We start from the raw sequence: 27,922 nt of genomic DNA on the forward strand, positions 1-27,922 counted from the left end.
ATTTCTTTTTCTCTTTGTATCGTTTCTTTTTCTTATTCTTTTCTTGCATTTTACACATTACTAAATATTTTCCTGTTGTTTTTGTTTTGTTTTGTTTTCTTTTGTCCTTACTCATGTCTTATTCTCATACTTGTGAATGTCAACAAGTTAAATTTTTCCAGTATTCGACTCATGTGAAGACAACTTTTACAGTGAAGAAGAAACCAAAGTGACCATGAATGAGTCAAGACACGTTCTACCCCAACATTACAGAATGCTTCAAGCAGTCAAAAACAACAAAAAAACAAAACAAAAAGCACTAGCTGCATTAAGCTCACGTTTTCTCACAGAACAATGGAATGAAAACCAGCACACACAATGTGGCATGTAAAAACACTCCTGCAAACTGACCATGGATGCGCCATACATGAAATAGAAAATGGCCCAAATGAGTAAAAAGTCCCCTCAAAAATTCATGTGAACATGGGAGTGACAGCCCACGAACCCAGAAAATGAAATACTGTGAAGAGAAAAAAAACAAAAAAAAACAAAACAAGAGAGGCAAGGCCTTCAAGACTCACTTGTGATACACTTAAAAAAAAAAATCCAAGCTTTTTTATGTATTGAGTATAATTTCAAAATGTAATGTTTAAGATGAGAAAGATCAGTTTAAAGCAAATTAAGTCCCCTTGCATTAATTACAGAGTAATTTCCCTTCTTTTTTACCTCTGCACCAAAACGTTTGCAAAAAATAAATAAAACTTCCATGCTTAGCAAAATAAGTTCCTGTTTGAACAAAAAATGATAATAATGACTGCTCTTGTCGTTGGGTCAGAATATCAGATCAAAGTGCCAAGTTTAGAGAATACAAAAAATATAAATATAACAGTAAATGCAGTTTGCATATAATTAGGCTTTATTTTTTATTTTTTTGTGCCCATCCCAGAGGTACAATATTGTTTTTAAACAAGATGACTGGAAAGAACAGAATTTTTCCTATTTTTATGCCTAACTTGGTGTCAACTGACAAAGTATTTGCAGAGAAAATGTCAATGTTAAAGTTTACCACGGACCCACAGACACACACCCGAACACCGGGTTAAAACATAGACACATTGTTTACACAAGTGAGTCAAAAAAGGACAAAAAGAGGGTGGAATTTGAACTGACTCTGAGGACAGAACAGCCACGGTTGACACTGGCCACCAGACACCCCTCCGTTGTTGCCATGGGAACCATGAAGTTCTTTCCGTTCAGCAGGAGGGGGCCGGCCACCCCCACAGGGACTGGCATGTAGCCAATCACGTTCTCACAGCATGCCCCGTCCACCTACACACACACATAACATACACACACACATATACCACACACACACACACACATAACATACACACACACATATACCACACACACACACATACATACACACACCCATATACCACACACACACACACATAACATACACAAACACCACACACACACACACACCACACACACTGTACTGAACAACTCTGAATGTGTGTGTATCTCTCTCTCTCTCTGTGTATATATATATATATATATATGCCTCTGTGTCAATCTCCTTCTCTCTCTCTATCTACACATATATAAATTATAGATAAATAGACAGATATTTAGATATGCATAAGACATCTTTTTGCAAGTCACTACTAACCTTAACCTGGAAATACTAATATAGCTTCAGAACTACAGAACATCTTCATGAAAACACACTACACAGTCAGTCCTTGTGCTAAATTTCCTGCACTCTGGTTCAGCGCAACCACCAGTGTACATTACATAACTACAGAGCTTGATACAACACAACCCTAAGCTCTGGACACTCAAACACAGCATGTATCTAATTTCAATTCAAATCTGAACAATAAAAAAGAAAACACATCTCAACATGGCTGTCACTGGACCCTTGTTATTTAGCACAAATACAAAATAACTGGATTCCAAGCCGACAACAGAACAGTGACACGAGTATTCAACACAAGCACAGAATAATGAGATTCAACACCGACAGCAGAATTGTGACAACTTACATATTTGTAGTCGTATCTGGCGAAAGGCAGATTTTTCAAAGCTTCTGAGGAAGGCAGCTGTTTCTGAATGGACTGCCGTCTGTTGGACAGTAAAAAGTGAAAATGTGAAGGGAACGGGAGTTCACAGACTTTTTGAAACTCAATCAACAACGGAAAAAGGAGCGAAGATAACCTATCAAGTGAACAAATACAGTCAATGAATAACACAAATCAAAGTGAAAATGTCAATATAAACACTGAAAAACCACAAGAACATTTTTTAAAAGACATGATAAAACTAAAAAATAACAACAAAACAAAAAACATGCAATCAATTTTTGTGAAAGAAATGCCAGTACAAACAACACACACACACACACACACACACACACACACACACACACAATCTTTTAGACCAAAGACAGATTTTCATGACTGATCTTAAAAACCAAAACACATACAGAAAACAGTTGACGCACAATACAGACCAAACAAAGACAGGAAAAAAACAACAACAGATGACACACAACACAGACCAAACACAGGAAAAACAACAACAGATGACACACAACACAGACCAAACACAGGAAAAACAACAACAGATGACACACAACACAGACCAAACACAGACAGGAAAACAACAGATGACACACAAACCAAACACAGACAGGAAAACAACAACAGATGACGCACAACACAGACCAAACACAGACAGGAAAACAACAACAGATGACACACAACACAGACCAAACACAGGAAAAACAACAACAGATGACACACAACACAGACCAAACAGAGACAGGAAAAAAAACAACAGATGACACACAACACAGACCAAACACAGACAGGAAAACAACAACAGATGACGCACAACACAGACCAAACACAGACAGGAAAAAACAACAACAGATGACACACAACACAGACCAAACACAGACAGGAAAACAACAACAGATGACACACAACACAGACCAAACACAGACAGGAAAACAACAACAGATGACACACAACACAGACCAAACACAGACAGGAAAACAACAACAGATGACACACAACACAGAACAAAGAACACACACAGCACAAACACCACCGTAGATACAAACAGGTCAGGCCTTAAGAAACAAACAAACACAAGCTGACACAAAAAAACCACCAACAAAGGTTTAATCTCACCTAATGTTGACGCCCCTCTCATAGTCGCCGACCAGTTTCTCAATCTTGTAGAAGGGGATGTGTTTGCTGTGAACCAGGCTGACCACTTCAGTGTTGGTCAGGGCAGCTGCCCCTTCCTGTACCACAAACACATACATTGCTTTCACTGTGCTGTGCTGTGGTGTGGTGTTGGTGTGGTGTGGTGTGGTGAGGTGTTGGTGTGCTGTTGGTGTTGGTGTGCTGTGCTGTGGTGTGCTGTGGTGTTGGACTGTGTGGTATGGTGTGGTGTGGTGTGCTGTGGTGTGTACGCATATGCACAATCACGCATACACACACACACACACACAAAGTGACACACGCACACATAGTGACATACACACGGTGACGCATGCACACACACACACACAGTGACGCATGCACACACACACACACACACACACACAGAGACAACGCTCCCTCTCCCCCAAGCCCCACCGTACACACACACATGCACACGCACACACACAGTGACACCATTCCCTACCCCCCACCATACACCCCCACCCCTACACACACAGAATGACATCCCCCTCCCCCCACCCCACCCCACCCCTCCACCCCCTACCCCCACACACAAAGAGTGACACCCTTCCCTTCCCGCCCCCTACCCCCAGATCCCCACAACGCACACACACTTCCACACACACATACGGTGACACCCTCCTCCCCACCTCCAACCCATCCACATACTCCCACACCCTCAAAGGCCTGACCTCAGACTTCATGATGTCGATGCAGGTCTTCAGGTCTCGGGGGTCGTCCTCAGGTCGGGGGTTACAGGGGTCAGCACCGTCCCCCTCACTGTGCAGGAGGCTGGAGTCAGTCTGTGTTTCTTTCGACTCTGTGCTGACGTCGTCGTTGTCGTCGTCAGCTATGAAAAAGGACGTCTTGTGCTTGGCATTATCGTTCTCTGGAAAAAAAGAAAAAAAAGAAAAAAAGAAACACTGATGATAGCAAACATCTCACAATGTACAAGTCACATCCAAATGCATGGATCATGCATATTTCATACACACACACACACTTAAGATGCATGTGCATACACATACACATGTACACACACACACACACACACACATACAAAAAAAAAAAAAAAAAAAACTTGTTTCAAATCATACAGATTGATACACAGATAAAATCAGATGAACCAATGAAACACTATCCAAACTGGTTATAAATACCAGTTCAAAAACACATACCATGACATATATGCAAGTAACACAATACACATATCTCTAAACACACACACACACACACACACACACCAAGAACGAACAGGCCCAGACATGCACAGAGACCAGCATGTCAACAGCCACAGAAAGTGCCTGAAGTCTCACCATCACAGGAGGCGACCTGTTGGGAGCAGGGGTCGGAGGGGGCAGGGTCAGCGGCGACGGCCTTGACCCCATGGCTGAGGTCGTGCCGCTCCTTCTCCAGCAGGGTGTGGATGTGAAGGTCGGCGTCATTGTCAAAGAGGATGTACTTGATGATGAGGGCCGCCGCCAGCACCAGGGTGATGGTGTAGTCCATGTTCACCGTCAGCATTCTGCACACAGCACGTCAACACTGCATGTCTACACAGCACGTCAACACTGCATGTCTACACACTACATCATCCATGTTCACCGTCAGCATTCTGCACACAGCACGTCAACACTGCATGTCTACACAGCACGTCAACACTGCATGTCTACACACTACATCATCCATGTTCACCATCAGCATTCTGCACACAGCATGTCAACACAGTACGTCAACACAGCACGTCAACACTGCATGTCTACACACTACATCATCCATGTTCACCATCAGCATTCTGCACACAGCATGTCAACACAGTACGTCAACACAGCACATCAACACTGCATGTCTACACACTACATCATCCATGTTCACCATCAGCATTCTGCACACATCATGTCAACACAGTACGTCAACACAGCACGTCAACACTGCATGTCTACACACAACATCATCCATGTTCACCATCAGCATTCTGCACACATCATGTCAACACAGTACGTCAACACAGCACGTCAACACTGCATGTCTACACACTACATCATCCATGTTCAATGTCAGCATTCTGCACACAGCACGTCAACACAGTACGTCAACACAGCACGTCAAAACACTCCATCATCCATGTTCACCATCACCATTCTCCACACAGCACGTGATGTCAACACAGGACATCAAGACAGCATGTCAACACAGCGCGTCAACAAACACATCATCCATGTTCACCATCAGCATTCTGCACACAGCACTTCAACACAGCATGTCAACATGGGACGTCAACACAGCACGTCAACATGGGACATGAACACAGCATGTCAACACAACAAATCAACACAGCACGTCAACATGGGACGTCAACACAGCACGTCAACATAGCATGTCAACACAGCACATTGACACAGCACATCAACACAGCACGTCAACATGGAACATGAACACAGCATGTCAACACAACAAATCAACACAGCACGTCAACATGGGACATGAACACAGCACATCAACATAGCATGTCAACACAGCACACTGACACAGCACGTCAACACAGCACATCAACACAGCAAATCATTACACCATGTCAACACAGCATGTCAACACAGGACATCAACATAACATAGCATGTCAACACAGGACGTCTACACAGCACGTCACCACAGAACATAGAGAAGAGGCAGACAGAAGAACAGCTGGGAGGACAACTAGTCAGAGGAGGAGACGAAATGAAAGGCGGGACAAAAGCCGAATGCAGCACAGGACTCACCTGTCCAGGTAGAAATGCCAGAGCGGGGTGCTGGGCTTGATGTGCTGGTCAGTCAGCGGGTCGGCTGTCTGCAGGTCATGCTGACCTTGTCCCGGTCCCTCCGCCACAAAGCGACTATGGGCGTGCACCAGCACCAGGCCTGCAGACTGTGGGACAGAGAAACACAAAGTGGTATCAGCTGTGTCATGGACAATGCAACTACTGACTTGGGCACTGTATAAACAAAACATAATACACACTGTGACAGTGGAAAGAGTGGGTGATTTTTATAACACCAAACAGTTTGCAGCTGGGGTCCAGGGTCTGCATAATAAGTAAGATAAATAAATAACAAAAACAAAATCATCACCAAAATGCCAATACAGAAACAGGTATAATACAGAGATATTCCTATCCATGTATCTGACAACTTCGAGGATAGAAAGAAAAAAAAAAAAAAAAAAATATATATATATATATACATATCTACAAAAGAAATACACTTATCACCAGCAATACACAGCCTCAAGAACAGAAGAACCAAAGGAAACAGAAAAGAAGACCTTGTAAAAAGAACTGCAGATTGAAGGTTCCTTCATGATGTCAAAAACATATGTATCTACAAAAGAAATACATTTATCACCAGCAGTACACAGCCTCAAGAGCACAAGAACCAAAGGAAACAGAAAAGAAGATCTTGCAGATCCAGACTGAAGGTTCCTTCTGGGTGTCAATAAACGGTACAGACACACTCCAGCCAGCCCTCCAAAACCTTACACTAACTGTGTGACAATCAGTCTATTCATACAGTTACAAGCTTCGCAGCCCAACCCAACCCCACCCAAAAACTGACTGAATCTGAATAAGAAAAAACAAAAAGCAAGGAAAAAAAAGCACTTCTCATTAACTTAATGATTTCTGTCACACATGTAACAGAAAATACTGTTCAGCTGTTGCCTGTTTCTGATCAATTATCAAGTTGGATCTTAAATGCTCAGTGTTAGTTCTAGATAGTTTGTAGAATGTAGGTGCTGCTTCTTCTTTTTCTTCTTCTGCGTTCATGGGCTGCAACTCCCACGTTCACTCGCATGTACACGAGTGGGCTTTTACGTGTATGACCGTTTTTACCCCGCCATGTAGGCAACCATACTCCGCTTTCGGGGGTGTGCATGCTGGGTATGTTCTTGTTTCCATAACCCACCGAACGCTGACATGGATTACAGGATCTTTAACATGCGTATTTGATCTTCTGCTTGCGTTTACACACGAAGGGGGTTCAGGCACTAGCAGGTCTGCACATATGTTGACCTGGGAGATCGTAAAAATCTCCACCCTTTACCCACCAGGCGCCATCACCGTGATTCGAACCCGGGACCCTCAGACTGAAAGTCCAACGCTTTAACCACTCGGCTATTGCGCCCGTCAGTAGGTGCTGCTAATCTGTTTGTAAATCTGATTTTCTTCACAAAATTCAGTGTTGTGGTTCTGAGCTGCTGTGCCCCTGCCCTATGACACACAATGCAATACTTAAACAAGTACCCACTTGACAAAAATTTATTCTTATTCACAATTTTTGTTCAACTTATTATGAATCTACACCTTCCAACTGTTTTCAGTACAGACAGCCAATTTTATAATCCTTTTGTTTTTGTCCACCAATTGTTCGTCATGTACTATACCAAGAGATCAATGCCCAGTTATGGACGAGTGATACAGGGACTGTGATGCCGGGCACCAGTGACCATCAACTGTTCGTCATGTACTATGCCAAGAGATCAATGCCCAGTTATGGACGAGTGATACAGGGACTGTGATGCCGGGCACCAGTGACCATCAATTGTTTGTCATGTACTATGCCAAGAGATCAATGCCCAGTTATGGACGAGTGATACAGGGACTGTGATGCCAGGCACCAGTGACCATCAATTGTTCATCATGTACTATGCCAAGAGATCAATGCCCAGTTATGGACGAGTGATACAGGGACTGTGATGCCGGGCACCAGTGACAGGTCGTGTGCATCCTCACCATGATGATCTTGACACGCTGCGTCACAGGGTTCGGTTTCTTCTCCTCCTCCTCCGCCTGCAGGATCTTGGCCAGCTGCTGCAGCTGCTTGAGTGGCTTCCCTTGGTTCCGCTCTCTGGACACCTGTGAAAAGCATGGTTTATGTATCAGGTGGGTGAGCAGCTCCGGTCCTGGTCTGTGTAAGTATTTCTTCTTGGATGTCGTTGTTGTCTTTTTGATTTGTGTATGGAGAAAGACAACAAACCAGATCAGAAGTTCATGTGTGCCTGTGTCTGTGAACATGTCCTCACAAATATCAACAAGTCCATGTGTAAGAAGCATATTTTTCAGATTCATCATCTGTATGGTATGATTATTAGTTTTCACATTTCACAGTTACCACTTCTTTGACACAGGAATAAGTTGGGTTTTTTTCCTGTGACTTATGGATGATCTACTTTTGACATTCTTGCAACCACTTCCAGTTCTATATTTGTTTTAACTGCAAATGTACTGCAAACTATACCAGACACACTGCACATGCTATCACCAAAGTTTAACTCTGTGAAGCAGCCACCAGATTGGTGTTCAAGGCCAGTAGGGGAATGAACTCTGCACAATCCTCTCTTCCATGAAACTAACAGAGTTACCAACCCACCCCAGTGCTGTGCGTTCCCCACAACTGACATACTGACTGTGCAGGACTGACCTCCAAAATGATGGACAGACAGGCCGGGTAGAAGGTGAGAAAGGCCAGGTAGTTTGCCATGACTGACAGACACCCAAAGCAGCACATCGTTTCCAGCTGTTTGACACCTGAAACACACCATAGTTTGATAATGACCAACAGACATCCAAAGCAGCACATCGTTTCCAGCTGTTTGACACCTGAAACACACCATAGTTTGATAATGACCGACAGCCAGCCAAAGCAGCACATCGTTTCCAGCTGTTTGACACCTGAAACACACCACTGTTTTAAATGACAGGCACCCAAAGCACCACATCGTCTCCAGCTGTTTGACACCTGAAACAAACCATAGTTTGCCATGACATCTGAAACATAATTTCTGGCTGTGGAAAGGCAACAGCTAAACACACACAGACAACAGATGCAGACATATACACCAGTATGTGCACGCTTATGCACGCGCGCGCGCGCACACACACACACAGTGTCCAAGTACATCTCCGTTACCCTCAAAACTGTCTAAACATGTGTAACCTGAGAAGCTAAAAGTACTGTTTTATTCAATCATCCATCCATCTTGATAAACAGCTATCACATTTGTATAACAAACATGATAAAAACATGTCCGTGGCAACATAGACAAAATTTTAAAAAATAATAATAATAATTCACCCTCGCCAAAACCCATACTGCAATCACTGCCCACATCCACACAAAACCACCCCTCTCCTTTAAACCAGCCACATGAACATGAACATGAACGTGAATGTTTATTCAGATCAAGGCCTTGGCCCCATACTGAAGGCCACTAATACAAAAGAGCATAATACATAATTCTCACTGAATAACAAAGGTAACAGCTAACAGACATAAGCTCTACAAACAAATGTCAAGAAAATGCAGTGCGTAGCCTCTTCCTTGCTTCATAAACGAACACTGTTAAAATTAAAATGACCCGTCTCGTTTCTTGTTGACAACAAGAAACATATCTAGCCATACCAGCCACATCTGACACTGACACTAGTTTATTGAATAGGTCACCTCCCCTATCAATGGGGAATCACAGTCCACGGATGTATTACTATTTACCCGAGAAAAAAATCAGAACATACATAAATAAACGTGAACGTGAATGTTTATTCAGATCAAGGCCTTGGCCCCATACTGAAGGCCACTAATACAAAAGAGCATAATACATAATTCTCACTGAATAACAAAGGTAACAGCTAACAGACATAAGCTCTACAAACAAATGTCAAGAAAATGCAGTGCGTAGCCTCTTCCTTGCTTCATAAACGAACACTGTTAAAATTAAAATGACCCGTCTCGTTTCTTGTTGACAACAAGAAACATATCTAGCCATACCAGCCACATCTGACACTGACACTAGTTTATTGAATAGGTCACCTCCCCTATCAATGGGGATTCACAGTCCACAGATGTATTACTATTTACCCGAGAAAAAAATCAGAACATACATACATAATTTGCAAATTCATGGAAAGAATTATGTTCCGAAATATTTTGATTAACCCGTTTGTCTAATACACTGCTTCACCACTGTATATTTTGGTCGCATTCAAAATCTGAGATCTGAGCTTAAAAAGGCATAAAACAGAAACTTCACAAAAACAAAAATACTCTCTTCAGCCAAACCAGCTACATCGCTCACCAGAAAGCGTGCCGACCCCAATGGCGAGGGTTTCCACGATGGCGTCGAGGGTGATGGCGGGCCCAATGACGGCCATGCCGGTGGCGATGTTATTGTGCACCTCGTCCTGTGTGGCGGCGCTGAGCGTGAAGCGGGCCAGGGCGCACGCCTTGCCCAGGTCCACCAGCAGCAGGAAGAACGGCAGCGCCTCACTGAAAACACACACCGTCACACGTATATACATTTATTTTCAAATTACTCCATCATTGCTGGAATGCTTACTGTGGTTTAAATCTGGCAGCGCCTCTCTGAAACCACACACCGTCACATGTATATATATATTTGTTTTCAAATTACTCCATCATTGCTGAAACGCTTACTGTGGTTTAAATCTGGCAACACCTCTCTGAAACCACACACCGTCACATATATATATATATATCTTCAAATTCCTTCATCATTGCTGAAATGCTTGCTGTGGTTTAAATCTTTTCCTCCTCACATGCAGCAGCAAGCTTAATAGGTTTATCATCCAGCCAAACTTCTTTTTCTCTACCAACTGCTATTGTTGAGAAATGCTAAATAGTCTTCTGTCTTCATTTGTAGGCTGCAACTCCATGTTCACTCTTATGTACACAAGTGGGCTCTTACATGTATGACCGTTCTTACCCCGCCATGCAGGCAGCCATACTCCGTTTTCGGGGGTGTGCATGCTGGGCATGTTCTTGTTACCATAGCAAACTTGATAGGTTTTCCTTCCAGCCAAACTTCTTTTCCTCTACCACTTGCTATTGTTGAGAATGCTAAATAATAAATGTTAAGGTTTACAATCACATGGACAACTGAAACTCAGTGAAAGACGGTCTACATACATACAATGATACAGTCAAATATGAAAGCCAGGTGATGAGCTCTGAGCTGAAGTGATTTGTGTGAGCTCTATGTGTGTGTGTGTGTGTGTGTGTGTGTGTGTGTGTGTGTATGTGTGTGTGTGTGTGTGTGTGTGTGTATGTGTGTGTGTGTGTGTGTGTGTATGTGACGTGTGCAGAAGCTGTGTGCATGTGCTGTGTGTGCGTGTGTTCTGTGTGTGTGTGTGTGTGTGTGTGTGTGTGCGCGCGCGCGCACGCATGTGTGTGTGTGCATGTGTGTGTGTGTGCACACGCACATGTGTGTGTGTGTGTGTGTGTGTGTATGTGTGCACATGCACATGTGTGTATATGAGTGTGCATACATGTGTGCGCAAGTTTGTGTGTGAAAATATACACAATAATCAGCGTAAACACATATATAATAATATATACACACCCACACAACTCAGACACACAAACACACAGCACACACAAACAAAAGAAATTAAAAAAAAAACTAAAAAAAAAACAGGAAAGAAGCAATCCTCTAAAAATGTACACGTTGAACACCAAAGTGGCTGCAGCGTAACATGACTCACTTGAGTCCCCTCAGGTCGCTGCCCACCAGGTTGATGAAGGCAATGCTGAACACGAAGCTGGAGAAAATGGTGAACACCCCTGCTATGCCTGCCAACACACCATACAATCTGTCTCACTTTACAGACCTGTCTCATACTTCGGCCTTAGACTGTCACTGAACAATATGTAAATGTTCTAATTTCTATTCTATCCCCATTATTGATTTTTTTTTTTTTTTTTTTTTTGTCATGGATGGTCATAAATTTTTATCACTTATTTTTTTACAGTGCACAAGTGGATTAGACTGCCACAGACTGTACACATTCCATAAAACGCACTGCTTTACATAATGCAGGAACCATACATGCTTCCATACAGTGTAAGTGTGACATACAATGACACACACACACACACACACACAAATTATAACTAACAACCACATCTATTTTACATAAGAATACATAGTGTGTATATATATATATATATATATATATATATATATATATATATATATATATATAGTACACAATGCATACACTGATATATATATATACATGTACATTCACCATTGTAACATATACACACAGGCATGTATACTTTCTACCCTTGTATGCTCTCTTACACTCACACACACACACACACACACACAAGGCACTACTATCTCATTCATAGTCTACCATCTCAGAGTATATAAAGTTAAATTGTTTCTTGAGCTCAAAGACGTTTTTTTATCAAGGCTAAAGTCTTTTTTTTTTTTTAAAGGCAAAAGAAGGAAGAAGAAAGTGAAGCACAGACAAATGACCCCCCCAACCATCCCACCACCACAACCCCCACCAACACCAGTGCCCCCCAGTGATGAAGACAGCGTTACCCAGGAGATACTTGGATCCCAGGCGACGCAGGTTCCTGAACTGCAGGTAGATGTACATGACGGCCAGACACCGTGTGATGGCCAGGATGATGATGTCGGAACTTTTCACCTCCTGAACACACACATCACCCGATTATTCATTATACGATATCTATATAAATAATATATATAGGATGATGGTGTGTGAACTTTTGACCTCCTGAACACACACATCACTGGATCATTTTTTACACTATTTATGGTTGGTGATTATTAACGTGATGTCTGAACATTTGACCTCCTGAGGCTGAACACACACATAACCAGATTCTTTATCATAGCATGATGATATCTGAACTTTTGACCTCCTGAACACACACATCACTGGATCATTTATTACACTATATATGGTTAGTGATTATTTCTGTGATGTTTGAACATTTTACCCCCTGAACACAAACATCACTGGGTTATTAACTCAATTACTGCAGAATGAGTATGTCCAGTTTTGGGGGTTTTGTTTAATCTCCTGAACATACAATCTTACATTTTATCATACATAATCTACCGCCCTGTATCAAAACATTTGAATAGTGAATTGGTCTATGTGCATTGGGTCCCATACAATTTCATCTTAATTCATATGCTTGCTTTATACTTGTGCCCTTGCATGACAGCGTATGAATGTATGTGCTTAAAACTGCCTACTTGTGAATGTTGATTATTCTTTCTTGTGTGTCACTGTGTGTGTAAGTACCAATCTACAATTGGGACAAATGAGCAAAATGGACAGAATTAATCATTATTCGAAATGAACTGAATTGATTTAATGAATTACTTGCAAGTTTGCTTGCAACAAAATTTTATTTATTATTATAATTTATGACAAGTGAAGGTCATTTAATGATTTATCCAGAAGTACATTTTTTTCTTTGATAAAATAGAAAAATTAAGAACTGCTGTAGCAGTTTCTACTGATTTTTGTGTTTATCAGCACAGAGAGTGTTCTGTGAAACTGCATGTTTGGTGGATTTCTGTTGTGCATGTGTGGGTGTGTGTGTGAATGTGTGTCTTCATGTTTTACATTTATTCGCTTATTTATCACCATTGTTGTCTTTTTTTTTTTTTTTTTTTTTTTTTTTTTTTTTTTTTAAATCATCTTATTAGTATTACTATTATTATTACTACAACCTTTTTCTATATTATAATTATTATTCCTTTATTTATTTATGTAAGCTTATCTATTATTTATTCCCCTGTTGTTGTTGTTTTTTTGTTTTGTTTTGTTTTGTTTTTTTCTCAAGGCCTGACTAAGCGCGTTGGGTTACGCTGCTGGTCAGGCATCTGCTTGGCAGATGTGGTGTAGCGTATATGGTTTGTCCGAACGCAGTGACGCCTCCTTGAGCAACTGAAACTGAAACTGAAAACTGAGAGAGTGTTCATCTTAATTTCATTACCTTAAACTAGCACTTAAAACGAAAAAAAGAACAATACAACATTCATGTGAATTTTTTTTTTACTTATTTCCACAGTAAAATGATAAAAATCAATCACTTTTTAATCCTGATAAGTGATATCTCTCGACCACATGATAATATTTAATATGAGGGAGACCAAGAAAACTTCAGTTGATATATATTTATATATTTTGTTAGTATGTTACCTCTTCATTATGGCAGATGTAGTTCCAGCCGCAGACTTTGTCCATACCAGGACTGCCATAGATGCTCATCGACACCAGGCATAGCGTCACTGTCAGGGACGTGATGATTACTTCCCATGGATGAGCAGCACACATCTGCCCATGGGCTCGAAATAAGCGTGACAGCATGACACTGCCTTTTGTCAGGAATGGAATTGGTAGCAACTGAAAAAGATAAAAAATAATAAACAACCAATTTTTTTCTCTATACACTTGCCTGGAAAGAATAAATCTTACTTCAAACAATACTGCCTTTTTTTTTGTGGACTCAAATCAAATCCTTGCAGACATGAAAAGCTTTATTTCTGAATGTTATGAAAACAAAACTAAAACTTAAAGTTCTTTAATAAACATCATGATGATCTGATTACCGTAATCATCATTTTTGTATGCATGCAGATAATAATTAGAGTCGATGTTAAGTACATATCTGTAGTGTCACTGTCAAGCATTATACTGGTACATGTATCTTGTTCATTCTTGCAAAAAAAATATTTGTGTGAAACATAGACTTTCACTTTCCATCCACCTCTGACATTCTCAGTTCCTGTTAGATCAAGTGATTCAATTTATACTGTGTATCAAGAAAAGATTATTTGCCTTCAAATAAAATGTGCAGAATTAAATAACACTGACAATTGTTCAGCAGTTTAAGAACTTCCAGTTTCCCAAAGAAAGGTGACAAAATATGGAGAAAAGTGGCTATCTTGGCTTTCTGTGATAATCATATCTCAGGAATCTTGTTGACAACAAACACTGGATTGCTTTGCCTTTCAATACTTTGCATTTTAAAGCCATCGAAATACTGATTTAATGTGTATGCATCTGTGCAAGTATATAAACTGATATATAAAACAATAGGAATTCCTTTTCCACTGATTGCAGTCCTTAGCATTAACTATTAAGTTTGCAAAAAGTGGTAATGTCCACAGAGATTTCACATGCATATTTTAAATTTAATGTCCTTGTAATATTGGCAATATCCACATTTCTTCCCCTGTGTTCTTTCCATTCTGTTTCATTCGGAAAATGAAAAAATTGTAAATTTGTTCAAATAACATTGTATAATGTTATATACTGTACATTTCTTCCCCTGTCATGAGAAGTTAAGAAGTTGTGTGTATGTATATATATATCTATAGCCGACTAGGCTCTTACAACTTACTCCATCAAAGTAAAAAAAATAAATATAAAAAAGGGCATTCGATGAATGGGGAGGGACGGGGGAGAAATGTATTATATCATAATGTTATTATGCAATTTACAACCTTTTTCGGGATTAGATCGCTTTACCCATGTAAACGGAACTGTACAGGGGAAGAAATTGTAATGTTTGATCGATAAATGATTTTTTATATATATATATATCGTCATAATCAAGCGCATATTATTAGATATGCTTATAATATCGTTTTAAAGAGCATGAAGTGCAGTTTGCCATTTGCAATCGTCCAGTACAAGATGACGGCTTTAAAAACGGGGGTTCGTTTCCAAACTGAAACAAAGTGGCGAGGCCTCGAGATTTTGATGAAATGACATTCGCATCATTGACGATGAGATACAAGCGAGAAGCGACGCCTACACGTTAATTCATTTATTTAAGAATCGAATCGCTATTTACTCGTCTTCCAGTCTTACTTACGTTTTGCCACGGTATCACAACACGTAGTAATACTCCGATTCAAAGTAACATTGATCGAATGACCACTTGTGCCCTACACCACAAGGAAACATCTTCTGACTTTCATGCGACGGCCATTGTGTTTCAGTTCTGACGTAATTTCAGCTGGAGCTGGTACGTTATTTTCGAAATATTTGACCTGTTCCCATTTCTGTTGCCTTTTGTGCCTGTATAGATTAAGCACTTATTTTGATACATGAAATGAGTAAATCTACCATTTCTCTGTCACTCAAAATGATAAGATAATGAATCAAGACTGACATCGTAAATTTTATTTTTAGAACGTTAAACTTAAGTCTATTTATAGCGGAGTATTCAAAGCCCGTGTTCCCCGGAAAGAGCTCCGCCCATTTTCGTGTCCGTCCACGTGTCCGGTGAGAGGGTGGCGGGAACTTACGGAATGGTTGTGGGTTGGGTGGAGCGGGAGGGGGGGGTGGAGAGAAGGGGGGCGGGGGGGGGGGTGTCAGTGTAAGAGAGAGCGAAACTTGCTGCAGAAATCTCTCTCTCAATCTCTCTCTCTCTCCGGGTCTCTCTCTCTCTCCGTTTAGTCCACCGTCACACACTGACACACACACACACATCGATTCAGCGCAGTGTGTGTGTGCGCGCGCGCGCGCGTGTGTGTGTGTGTGTGTTATACTATGATGTGTGTGTGTGCCGGTGTGTGTGTGTGTTAAACTATGATGTGTGTGTGGGGGGGGCGGGGGGGAGGCTTGTGTGTGTGTGTGTCCAGAATCTGTCCTTTGATCAACTTGAGTTATCATCACTGAGTCAGTCAAACCGGCGGTTTGAGGCCATCGCCGGAAGCTACAGTATCAGTTCCACTCAGCCAAACCCATTTGTTGAAATAGTGCTGTAAGCACACTCCAGACTGGGTGTATATAGTTTCGCCTAACTCCTTTGCCTCGCGAAATTTCACTGAGACGAAAACACTGATTCCCGTCCGGCCTCGGCGGCGGCCACTATAATCCGATACTGTCATCATTATGCCTTCAACACTGCCTCCTTCACTCTACCGAAATCCCTTTGTTACGTTTTGGCAGTGAGGACATTGTGTGTAGTCGGCGCACGACTCGGCAACAGTTCAGGCAGGTTCAATGCCAACTCAGTCATCCTCGTGCCACCTTCCGTACTCTGCGAACGACTCGAAGCGACTAACGACCGCGTCCACTGATCAAATCCGTCTTTTAACAGAACACCGACAATTTTGGCCAAGGTGCGAAAGTCCAGCCTCCGGCAACCCGGCTGACTCAGAACTGGTGCCGTCACTCTGACCACTCGTCACGCCTTTCAGCTTTAGCCCTGTCCAGTTCAATCTGCTTGGCTGTCACTTCAGCCTGCTTCAAGCCGAAGCCTTTCAGCATCACTGAGCCTCAATCCGCTTTTAATTCAGTTCAACTGTTCCATCAGTTTCAATCCTTGCGGCCTCAGCATCAGCCTCTGTTTTTAGCTTCAACTGTTCCCTTTCAAAGTGCCTTCTCACAGCCTGCTCATCTCTTAATTTACGGAGCTCAACCGAGTCCAGTATAGCCATCTTTTCTGTCCCAGCGACACGTTTTTCAACTGATTCAGTGAAATGTAATCTGCCATTTTACTTCCTTACTTAGTTCGACACACTACTACCAAACGTAAAGCTAGAAAGTAAGACGAGTCAGTGCCTGCGCATGCGTAAACCATCCGTTAGACAAGTCCCTAACACAGAGGAACCTAAATCTTGCAGCTTCTGTGATAACTATTTAGGCCGGACTAGAACCTCGTCCGAGATCTTCATTTACTCTAAACGGCCTGTGATTATTACAACCACCATACACATAAATCTGCTTATACACTCAAAGAACTAAAGCAATAATCAGAAACAGCTTCAAGTTGAATTCCTTTACTGAACACCTTGCCCAAGTACTGCTTTACCACTCTTTTTGATTTCCACGTGAAGCTATTTTGGGCCTTGCAATCCTGGCAGGCTCGCCACTTTGTCCAGGTTGGGGGAGAAATGTGTTTTGTTTAAGTGAATTTGTTGTTGGTGTCAGGGTTAGCTCACAGGTTTGGTTCGAATCCCAATCAAGCACACATCTGTGCGTTTAAAGAATCACTGCGCATTCATTCCTCTTTTCCATAAATGGCCGAGGACACAGTTGCATTTATACAGTTACCATCAAAACAAATATTGATATACACACGTCAAATCAAATTATTCATATAACATGAAATTACAAAAGCGTTAAACATCCAACTTACAATCCTAATTCCGGGATATTCCACTCTCTTACCTGGCCAAGTTTTCTCAGAAACAGCTCGCTCTCTGACACTTAACCACAAGATCCCACACACATCTGGGTGGCTACTTTTATCTTCCCGCGATGTGTAGGTTGTATATCACGTGACCACTCACGTGACACAATATTTTCATTGTTCTTCCACCATAGAGAAGCACAACATTCTTGCATGTCAATTCATTACAAAATGTATATACATTTATATCTGCAACAGCAACAGTGCTTTATAATGTGATATGATAATATCAAAGGGACTGTTTATCTCCAGTTCTATTGGTTGAAATATGTAAACTTACTTTATTAACCTGAGTCTGGAGAAATGCAACCTTCGCCCTCGTACACCTCAGCTCCCTATAGTTACCACTCAACCGCTTCAACGCATAGGCTCGCCCACCCTGGTGCCTGAGGACCTATCCTTTATCACACCCTGCGCGGACCTGACTGCTGCCCGAGGCGTTACCCAGGAGACAGGCCGTAGAGTCTCCCCAGCGTCTACCCTAGACTGGCGACTCAACCACTTCTACGATTTGGAGTACCGGTTCTAATTATCCTGCCCTCTTTAGTTCGATCCTCGGTAAAGTGTGAACACATTTCTGGTATCAATTCATCTTAGTTTAACCTGCTCCTCAAAAGGTTCGAACCTGGTCTGAAGCACGTTAAACAGTTCTCTGCTCCCTTGACAGCCAAAGATTTTTGCCCAACAGCACAGCAACTCATTTTCCCAAAATTTACTAAATCAGGTGTGTGTGTGTGTGTGTATGTGTGTGTGTGTGGAGGGGAAAGGGCGGGGGCAGGGGGCGAGATGCGGGGAGTGTGTGTGTGTGGGGGGGGGGGGGGGGGGGCGTTCTTAGCCAAGAGAATAGCACTTCCTGAAAAATGATTCCGAAAATGAGAGCAAAACAGTGGTATCTAAAATACACCACCTATGTTCCCAACTTTTTTTCTTTTTTTTACACCACCTATGTTCCTAACTTTTCTTTTTTTTCTTCTTTTTTTTTAATGTCCGGGTTTTGTGTCTTTTAAACGCCAATTCAAGAGCATGGTTGTACACATTTTGTGACACAATGAATTTTGAAAATGAATTCTTTTTTAAAGTGAGACTCTCAAGATATTACAAAAGATAGATAAGACAATTTTTATTGTGTCAAGGAACAGTTGGCATCTGTCAATCATGCATGGCGCGCATCTGAAGGCAAGGATTTGTCGTGTTTGAATATCGGCAGTAACGGTGATAATGTGTCATAATGTGTTCCCTAAATAAAGATTTTCTAAAATACCTAAACAGGTGGTCATTCATTTGCAACATGTTGTTCTGCTGAACGTTAAGTGCGACAAATGTCACACTTTGTGTGTGTGTGTCAGTGTGTGTGTGTGTGTGTGTGTGTGTGTGTGTGCGTGTGTGTGTGTGTGTGTGTGTGTGTGTGTGTGTGAGTGTGTGTGTGTGTGTGTGTGTCAGTGTGAGTGTGTGTGTGTGTGTGTGTGTGTGTGTGTGTGTGTGTGTGTGTGTGTGTTCCATTCACTAAAGATACCTCCTCGTTCGTTAGAACTTATTACTTTCAGTTTTAGCACACAACACCTTTAGGTGACAGTATTTCTGAAAATATTTTGAAACTTAAAAGATCAAAAGTCAGAAGGCCGCCTTCAATAGTATTGAAAGAAGCAACATGGTAAAGGCTTGGATATTGATTCCCCCTAACAAAAAAATACTCTCCCGCAAATTCAAATCAACACACCTATTTATCTTTCAATGGTTAACAACAGCCGAGGAACATGGCTATAGATGCTAGAGACATCGTTTGTGGAAATTGATTCTTGAATACGTGAGAAAAAAAATATTCCAATTGTATCAAATGGAACGACATCCAAATACTCGATCTGATAATCATTGTGCAACATAAATTATGTATATTGCAGAACAAAGACCCAAACAAGTATCGAAGCAAGTACGAAAGATTTTCTTTCTGAGATTTTATCGTAAACAAACAAACAATTGCAAAGACAGTTCTCTGTAATGCTTGCTGGCTGAAATCAAATAAATATCGATGTATTCTTTGGGTTTCCCTTTTGAATCAGCTTTAATGAAACTGGTCATTTTAGCTGCCCACAGATGTGTCAGAGATATTTCCAAATATCGAGTACTCAGTCAAGTCACGAAGTACAAAATAAATCAGCCAATAACACAAAAGATAGGTAGGAAAGTAGATAGGTAGGTAGGTAGGTCAATATATTACATGACCAATCTATCAATTTCATGTGTTGCCATAACTTTCTGAATTTAAAAAAAGAAAAAGAAAAAAAAGAAACCATCACAGAACGGGCAAGCTGTATTGCTGCTATAATTGTGGTGAGCTATGCCTTTCAAAGATTTAAAGGACTTGAACAGCCCTTGACTGTTTATCGACGGCAGTCAAATGCTGTATCCACAGTAGGAAGGTTGCTTGATCCATCAGTTCGGATCACACACACAGCAGACCACACAGCAAAGGCAGGGAAGTGTAGGGTGTCAAGCATTCTTTTCGTTTTGAACATGACCATGGGGGGACCAAGATTCCTAGATGGACGATAGAAGCAAATAAACGGCAGCCGTGTTCAGTTAAAGACATGTTCACCACTCGTTACAAACCACAATCTCCGCATCCGCTATTCCCGACGATTTTCGGTTACTCTGCAAGGACAAAAAAAGAAGAAAAAGAAAAAAAAGAAAAAAAAGGTGACTATGACCTTTCCAAACAGAATCTATTATAGCTATAACTATACGTGGATGGTTTAGGGTATTGACCCACGAAAGTCAGGACGATTTGGGACATTACACCGTGGTGGTTAGGGTCGTTAATTTTAGTTTTCAGTTTCAATTTATCAAGGAGGCATCTCTGCGTTCGGACAGATCTATATTCGCTACACCATGTGTGTTTGGTGGATGCCTGAGTAGCAGCATAACCCAACGCGCTTAGTCAGGCCTTGAGTGCATGCATATATATTTGTGTACCTATCAGTGGATTTCTTCTTCTGAATTTTACCAGAGGACAACACTCTCGTTGCCATGGGTTCTTTTTGAGTGCGCCAAGTGCGTGCTGCACACGGGATCTCGGGTTTATCGTCTCATTTGAATGACTGGACGCTAAGCTTGATTTTCCAGTCAAACTTGGCAGAAAGGGCGAGAGCGGGATTCGAACCCAGACCGTCACGGACTCTGTGTTGGCAGAGGAGCGTCTTAAACCACTCTGCCACCTTCCTTCTAAGGTCGTTAGCTTTCTCCCACCCAACTCAGCCACTGATAGTTGACCATGGCCAGTTCACATAACACTGCAGGCTACAACAGCGACAGGGAGATCGGGCATGTGCCGGACATTCATGTTATTGTTGATGCAATGTTATTCTTAGTGCAGACATTACTGTTATTGTTGATGCAGATATTCATTTTTAATGCAGACATTAACAGATATTAATGGTATTATTAATGCAATGTTATTCTTAGTGCAGACATTAATGTTATTGTTGACGCAGACATTCATGTTATTTTTAATGTAGACATTAACAGACATTAATGGTATTGTTAATGCAGACAATGTTATTGTTAGTGCAGACATTCCTGTTATTTTTTTTTAATGTAGACATTAACAGACATCAATGGCATTGTTAATGCAGGTGCCAAAAGCTACGAGGGTTGGGATCGAGGGCGATGCTCGATATACAGTGGATACATTTTGTGCCTTTGGGGGGCACTTCATTTGAGGTCGTGTGCTGCATTAAAAAGAAAGAAACTTCCAAATCATTTTACGCTTTCTTTCTTAAGTAATCAGAGGTTAGAAGTATGAACGGTGGAGCCAGAGAGGGAACGGAGAGGCCTAGCAAAGCGCATGGAAACATGGAGTGACAAAAAAAGAAGAAAAAAAAAAGAAAAAAAAAAGAAAAGAAAAGAAAAAGAAATACAGAAGAAGAAAACAAAGCATTTTTTCTCTTTTGCTTTTTTATTTTTATTCTATTTTTTACGTTTACTGACGTATCGATTTTTATCATTATTTTATTTCTTTGATAAAGGTTGCTAAGGAAGCCTGCAGCTTCAGGTACGCCGGTACTTTTTATTTGGCTTGCTGTTGACAGGAACAGGATTAAAGTCATTATTACAGATGACACACACATATGTACACCGAGTGACTGCACGCACACACAGTGTGCACGATGTGTTCTCTAATGTCAACGTTCTTATTTATCCATGTTCGACACGGATCAATATCTTACCGGTTTGTGTTCCAGCACAGTCTGTTCGTTTGCGGTATCCATTTTGAACAGCTGATTCGTCGGCAAACCGAAAGAAGCTCGATTTATCATGACCATGCAAAGTTGATGATTTGACGACCTACTGCCACTGATTGGCCTGCTGTCACGAATGTCAAGATGATCCCAAGTTACAGTGAATCAGAGAGACGGGGCTAATTTCGTTCCACAAGCACACACACACACTCAGAGGAATAAGAAACACTCAGCACATCCGTGCCCATGGCTTTTAGGCTTGCCGTGCCGTCAAGCTCGCGCAGACGACAAGTGTCTAAGAATAGTGTCGTAAGACGTGAGACTCGATTCTGATTGGTTCGTTGGGTCGGGTCACCCGCACTGTCCACAACACGACCTCGATCGATCCAGTTTTCATGGCCAAGCGTTGTGGGACAAGCAATGGCTGTTAGAAAATAAATAATGATAATATCAAGAAGAAGAAGAAGAAGAAGAATGCTCAGCTTCTGTTGCCACATCTTACTTTTGGATTGGTAACGAGAGTGTTGTGATCGCGCGTGAGTTCTTACCGGTAAAGCGCGCGCTCGTGTGTGTGTTGTGTGTGTGTGTGTGTGTGTTTACGCGTTCACAGTCCAAATGATGTTCCTTTGAGACAGGCTATAACAGGTTATGATTCAAACAGGAAGGTATGATTGTGTCATCAGTATGCTTTCCTTGTTTGTTTGTTCATTATTTTTCATATATTTTATTATAAAAATTCTGATTCTGTATCTTGACCTGTTTCGAAGGGCCGGTGACCGAAAGAAATAACTCTCTCTCTCTCTCTCTCTCTCTCTCTCTCTCTCTCTCTCTCTCTCTCTCTCTCTCTTACACAACCCCGGGACACACACGCGCGCGCGCGCGCAAACACACACACACACACACACATACATACACGCACATACACACGCACCCACGCATCCAAGCACACACACACACACACGCACGCAAACACACACACACACACACACACACACACACACACACACACACACACACACACAAAAGAAGAGAAAAACAAACAAAACAAAACAAAACAAAACAAAAACACAAAACAAGCAAACAAACAAAAACCAGCAAGTTGTCTGTTATGATCGGACGGCGAATCGACTGCCGCACCTTCTGATGAAATAGCGAGTCAAAAATCTCGACAAGTCAAAATCTTTTTTTTCCCTTCAAAGAGAGAGAGAGGGGGGGGGGGGGGGAGCTCCAGTGACGTTCGAACCTATAGTATCATATCGCGACTGACCAATTTTGCTGAGAACTGATACCTTATTGAACTAATATTAATATTATTAATATTATTAATTATTAATATTATTGAATAAATAAAAATAACAAAGCAAGAAGAAACAAACAAATAAACAGACAGGAATAAGAAAACGAGGGGAAAAACAACAACAACAACAACAACAAAAAACACCACTTCTGCTACGAATATCAAATCTTATTAGGATGACAAAACATATGTATACAATCGTTTAAGTAAGAATTAAATTATAAACGTGAAAGCCTTCTGTTTGCCATGCCATTGCTCCAGTCTCATTAGATTTGCATTGCGTTCCAAAGTCAGTCACTATTTTGTATTTTATCATACCCGGCTTTAATTTGGAGAAAAAAAAATATTTTGCTTTTATAACTACTGTTTATATATATATATATATATTGCAGGTATATTCTTGAATTATTTCAAACTGATACACATACATTTTTCGGTGCAGCATGCTAGCAATATTGTCAGACTTTTTATAACGTTATACAAAAACACAACAGTGACCAAGCCACCCAAAGACGCAAATAAACGCTAACAAAACAACAACACCAAGGGGATGTACATGATCAACAAAAACGCAGATAAACGCAAACAAAACAAAACACCACCACCACCACCAAGGAAGTGTATCAACAAAGAGGCAAATAAACGCTAACAAAACAAAACAACCTCACCAAGAAAATGTATTACCAAAGACGCAAATAAACGCTAACAAAACAAAACAACATCACCAAGGAAATGTACATGATCAATAAAGACGCAAATAAACGCTAACAAAACAAAACAACATCACCAAGGAAATGTATCAATAAAGACGCAAATAAACGCTAACAAAACAAAACAACATCACCAAGGAAATGTATCAATAAAGACGCAAATAAACGCTAACAAAAGAAAACAACAGCAGCAAGGGGATGTACATGATCAACGAAGACGCAAATAAACACAAACAAAACATAACAACATCACCACAAAAAGACGCAAATAATCACCAATAAAACAAAACAACATCACCACCAAGGAAATGTATCAATAAAGACGCAAATAAACACTAACAAAACATAACAACATCATCATCACCACCACCACCACAAAAGGAATGCATCAACAAAACTACAACATTTTAAACAGTTTACCTACCTTGTCATTGATCAACATGGTTGATATTTAATTAACAAGAACAGTTGGATCACTTGGTTAATATGATGATACTTTTTCTTTTCTTTTCTTTTTTTTTTCTTCTTCTTTTTTTTCTTCTTTTTTTTCCTCCCTTCTCAACACTGGTAATCTGTCACGAAACTGAAATATCCTGTTCTTGTTTTTTGGTTGTTGGTTTTTGTTGTTGTTTTTTTTTTTTCAGGGATCACGCAAACTGGTTAATCCCGACTTCTTTTTTTTTTCTTTTTTCTTTTTTTTTTCTTTTTTTTTTTTTTTCCTTTTTTTTTTTTAATCGAAGGTAATTTCTGTTCCGAACTTGTTCACCGAATGGCCGAATCAGGTTGTCAAGGGTTGTTTTAAATAGGTACCGTCGACTGACTGAACACCGCCGATTGGTTTCGGCTCGCGTGGTGGGACCATAACACGTTAACAGCCGTTGGCGGAACGTCTTTGACCTTACGGGCGACACGCCGATAGGTCGTTAAACTCAACTCTAGCTGCGGAACGTATGGGATGATGGAAATGGATAGTCCTTTCGTGTATTGGGTTCGCACTTTTTTTATTTTTTTTATTATTATTATTATTATTTTTTAGTGTTGCTGAAAGCAGTAAAATATAGTGCATCAACTTTTTTCTTGCTGTTTTTGTTTTGTTGTTGTTGTTGTTGTTTTTTTGTCAACAGCGGATGTGGTGAAGAGTACACGATGTGGTGTAGAGCACCACATCTGCCAAGCAGATGCCTGACCAGCAGCGTAACCCAACGCGCTTAGTCAGGCCTTGAGAAAAGAAAAAAAAAATGATAATAATAATAAATTAAATAAATAATAAAAAATAATAGATAAATGCATAAAAAATACTACTACTACTAATAATAATAATATTTATAAGGCGCAAAATCTTGATGAAGTCAACTCTATGCGGACAAAAAAAAAAAAAAAAAGAGAGAGAGAGAGAGAGAGAGAGAGAGAGAGAGAGAGAGAGAGAGAAGACAATAATTATGATAAATAAGGAAATATATGTAAAACCTGCAGACACACATTCACACACACACACACACACACAAACACATGCATAACGTTTCCATTTTCCCTAGCGTTGTCTCTCCCTATTCACCCTCCACACATACACACACTTTTACCCCCCACCCCCCTCGCACAACCCCTTTCCCCACGGGTTTTTTTGGGGTTTTTTTGTTTTTGTTTGTTTTTTTGTCTAATATCACTTCAAGTGGAAAGACGTTAAACTGAAGACGAACACACACATGCACATGAATCAGTCTTCCTTTAAACTGAAAACTGAAAATAGCAACGTGCCATCATGTGGCGACATTGCCCTTTCTTTCTTTCCTTACTTTCTTTCTTTCCTTACTTTCTTTCTTTCATTTTTCTTGCTTCTCCACCCCTTTTTTATTTCTCATCCCCCCCTCCTCCCTTTCTCCCCTGATTCATTTGTTTCTTTTTTTTTTGTCCGTCCATGAGTCAGTCAGTCAAGCATTCAACTGTCTGTCTGCCTGTCTGTTATGTTTCGCACACATTCAGCTGGTGGTAACACGTTGATCATTAACTTTTGTTCGGAATGGAATATGATATGTTTATGGCAGTTTTTGTTTGTTTGATTGATTGTTTGTTTGTATGTTTGTTGTTGTTGTTGTTGTTGTTATTATTGTTGCTGTTGTTGTTGTTGTCGTTGTTTGCTTGTTTGGTATACAACGAGGGACCTTTTCTAGTGCTAGTGGGGTTTGTTGTTGGTGGGGTTTTTTTTGTTTGTTTTTTTGTTGTTTTTTTCCAAACAGATTAGGATCCAATTTCTTTGGTTTCTTTGGTGCGTAAAGTGGGGCCATATTTTAGGTTTGTTTGGTACATAAAGTGGGACCATGTTTTAGGCTTGTTTTGAACGTAAAATGTGACTATAATTAAAAGGCTTGTTTGGTATTCATAGTGGTGCCGTATTTTAGGTATGTTCGGTATATAAAGTGGGATTATATTTTAGGCTTTTTGGTACATAGAGTAGGACCATATTGTAGACTTGCTGGGACATAAGATGGGCTTGTTTGGTTCATAACGTGGGACCATACTAAATTTGGGGGGTTTGTATGGTTTATAGACAGGAACTTTTCTAGTTTCTATGGTACACAAAGGCCACGTTTTTAGACTTGTTTGGAACACAGAGCGGTGTTTCACGAGAATTATGCCCCCCCATGATAGTTTCACCTCGGGAAGCAATCCTCGTACTTTGCACAGTAGATGAGGGTGGGGGGTGGAGCAGAGAGGGGCGCTCATTCGGTCTGGCTCCGTGACTAAACGATCCCTGTCGTCAAGAAGTGGTGTTGTATAAGTGGTGTCCTGCGAATTCAAGCGAAAACAGCATTACCTGAACACCACCAAAGTTGCTCTAAAGCAGTGCAGGCTCTCCTTTGGTGTGCGACCTTACGTTGACTGCTTCCTCTTCGCTGTAGACTGCTGGCAGTGGGACTATGGCAACGAACGCGGGTGTGTGGCTGTGTGGGAGGGGGTGGGGGGCTCGGTTCTGCGTAGGTTTAACGCTATCAAGACAGCGCAGATGACGGACAGAAAGAAAAAAAACAAAAACACACACCCCAAAACAACAACAACAAAAAACAACTTTGAGCGTATTGCGTGCGCGCACCCACACATAAGTATTTGTGTGATGGAAAATTGTGTACTCATAATCCGAAATGACCCCAAAATGACAGAGAGAGACAGGTCTCCACACTGTCAGCTATTCTCTCACACCTTCAGCGTCTACCATTATCTTGAGCAGTATGGCGAAGAATCACTGTGGACAGAAGTCAAGCTGAAGAACCCCCCCCCCCCCCTCACCCCCTACCCCCCCATGTACCCCCCCTCCCTCCCCCCTACTCCCTTTATTCATTTTAGTACGGCTCTGTTATAGAAATCCGGCAAAACAGGTATACTGGTTACAAGGACTCTGAGCATTGATGGACGCTGTGTCTCAGTTTCA

General features: G+C 41.1%; 1 protein-coding gene across 3 annotated transcripts in view; it reads right to left on the reverse strand.

The window, feature by feature from the left end:
* LOC143281901 (3-hydroxy-3-methylglutaryl-coenzyme A reductase-like) overlaps positions 1–25,201 on the reverse strand; it is a 46,918-nt gene extending 21,717 nt beyond the window's left edge. Inside the window, exons 1-13 of one of the 3 annotated variants that reach the window (XM_076587184.1) lie at positions 24,923–25,201; positions 14,248–14,451; positions 12,606–12,717; positions 11,755–11,842; positions 10,329–10,519; positions 8,675–8,781; positions 7,987–8,109; positions 5,980–6,125; positions 4,538–4,746; positions 3,914–4,110; positions 3,183–3,298; positions 2,031–2,109; positions 1,150–1,308 (exon numbers count right to left, since the gene is read on the reverse strand). In XM_076587184.1, coding sequence (XP_076443299.1) covers positions 1,150–1,308; positions 2,031–2,109; positions 3,183–3,298; positions 3,914–4,110; positions 4,538–4,746; positions 5,980–6,125; positions 7,987–8,109; positions 8,675–8,781; positions 10,329–10,519; positions 11,755–11,842; positions 12,606–12,717; positions 14,248–14,451; positions 24,923–24,940 — 1,749 coding nt within the window. In that variant the 5' untranslated portion in view covers positions 24,941–25,201. Of the gene's footprint in view, positions 1–1,149; positions 1,309–2,030; positions 2,110–3,182; positions 3,299–3,913; positions 4,111–4,537; positions 4,747–5,979; positions 6,126–7,986; positions 8,110–8,674; positions 8,782–10,328; positions 10,520–11,754; positions 11,843–12,605; positions 12,718–14,247; positions 14,452–15,928; positions 16,056–22,479; positions 22,693–24,922 lie in introns of those variants that run through there. The other 2 variants (XM_076587183.1, XM_076587185.1) reach the window with 2 other exon arrangements.
* Positions 25,202–27,922: the final 2,721 nt, after the last annotated feature.

Source organism: Babylonia areolata, chromosome 5 (genome assembly GCF_041734735.1).
Source record: "Babylonia areolata isolate BAREFJ2019XMU chromosome 5, ASM4173473v1, whole genome shotgun sequence".
NCBI classification, from domain to species: domain Eukaryota; kingdom Metazoa; phylum Mollusca; class Gastropoda; order Neogastropoda; family Buccinidae; genus Babylonia; species Babylonia areolata.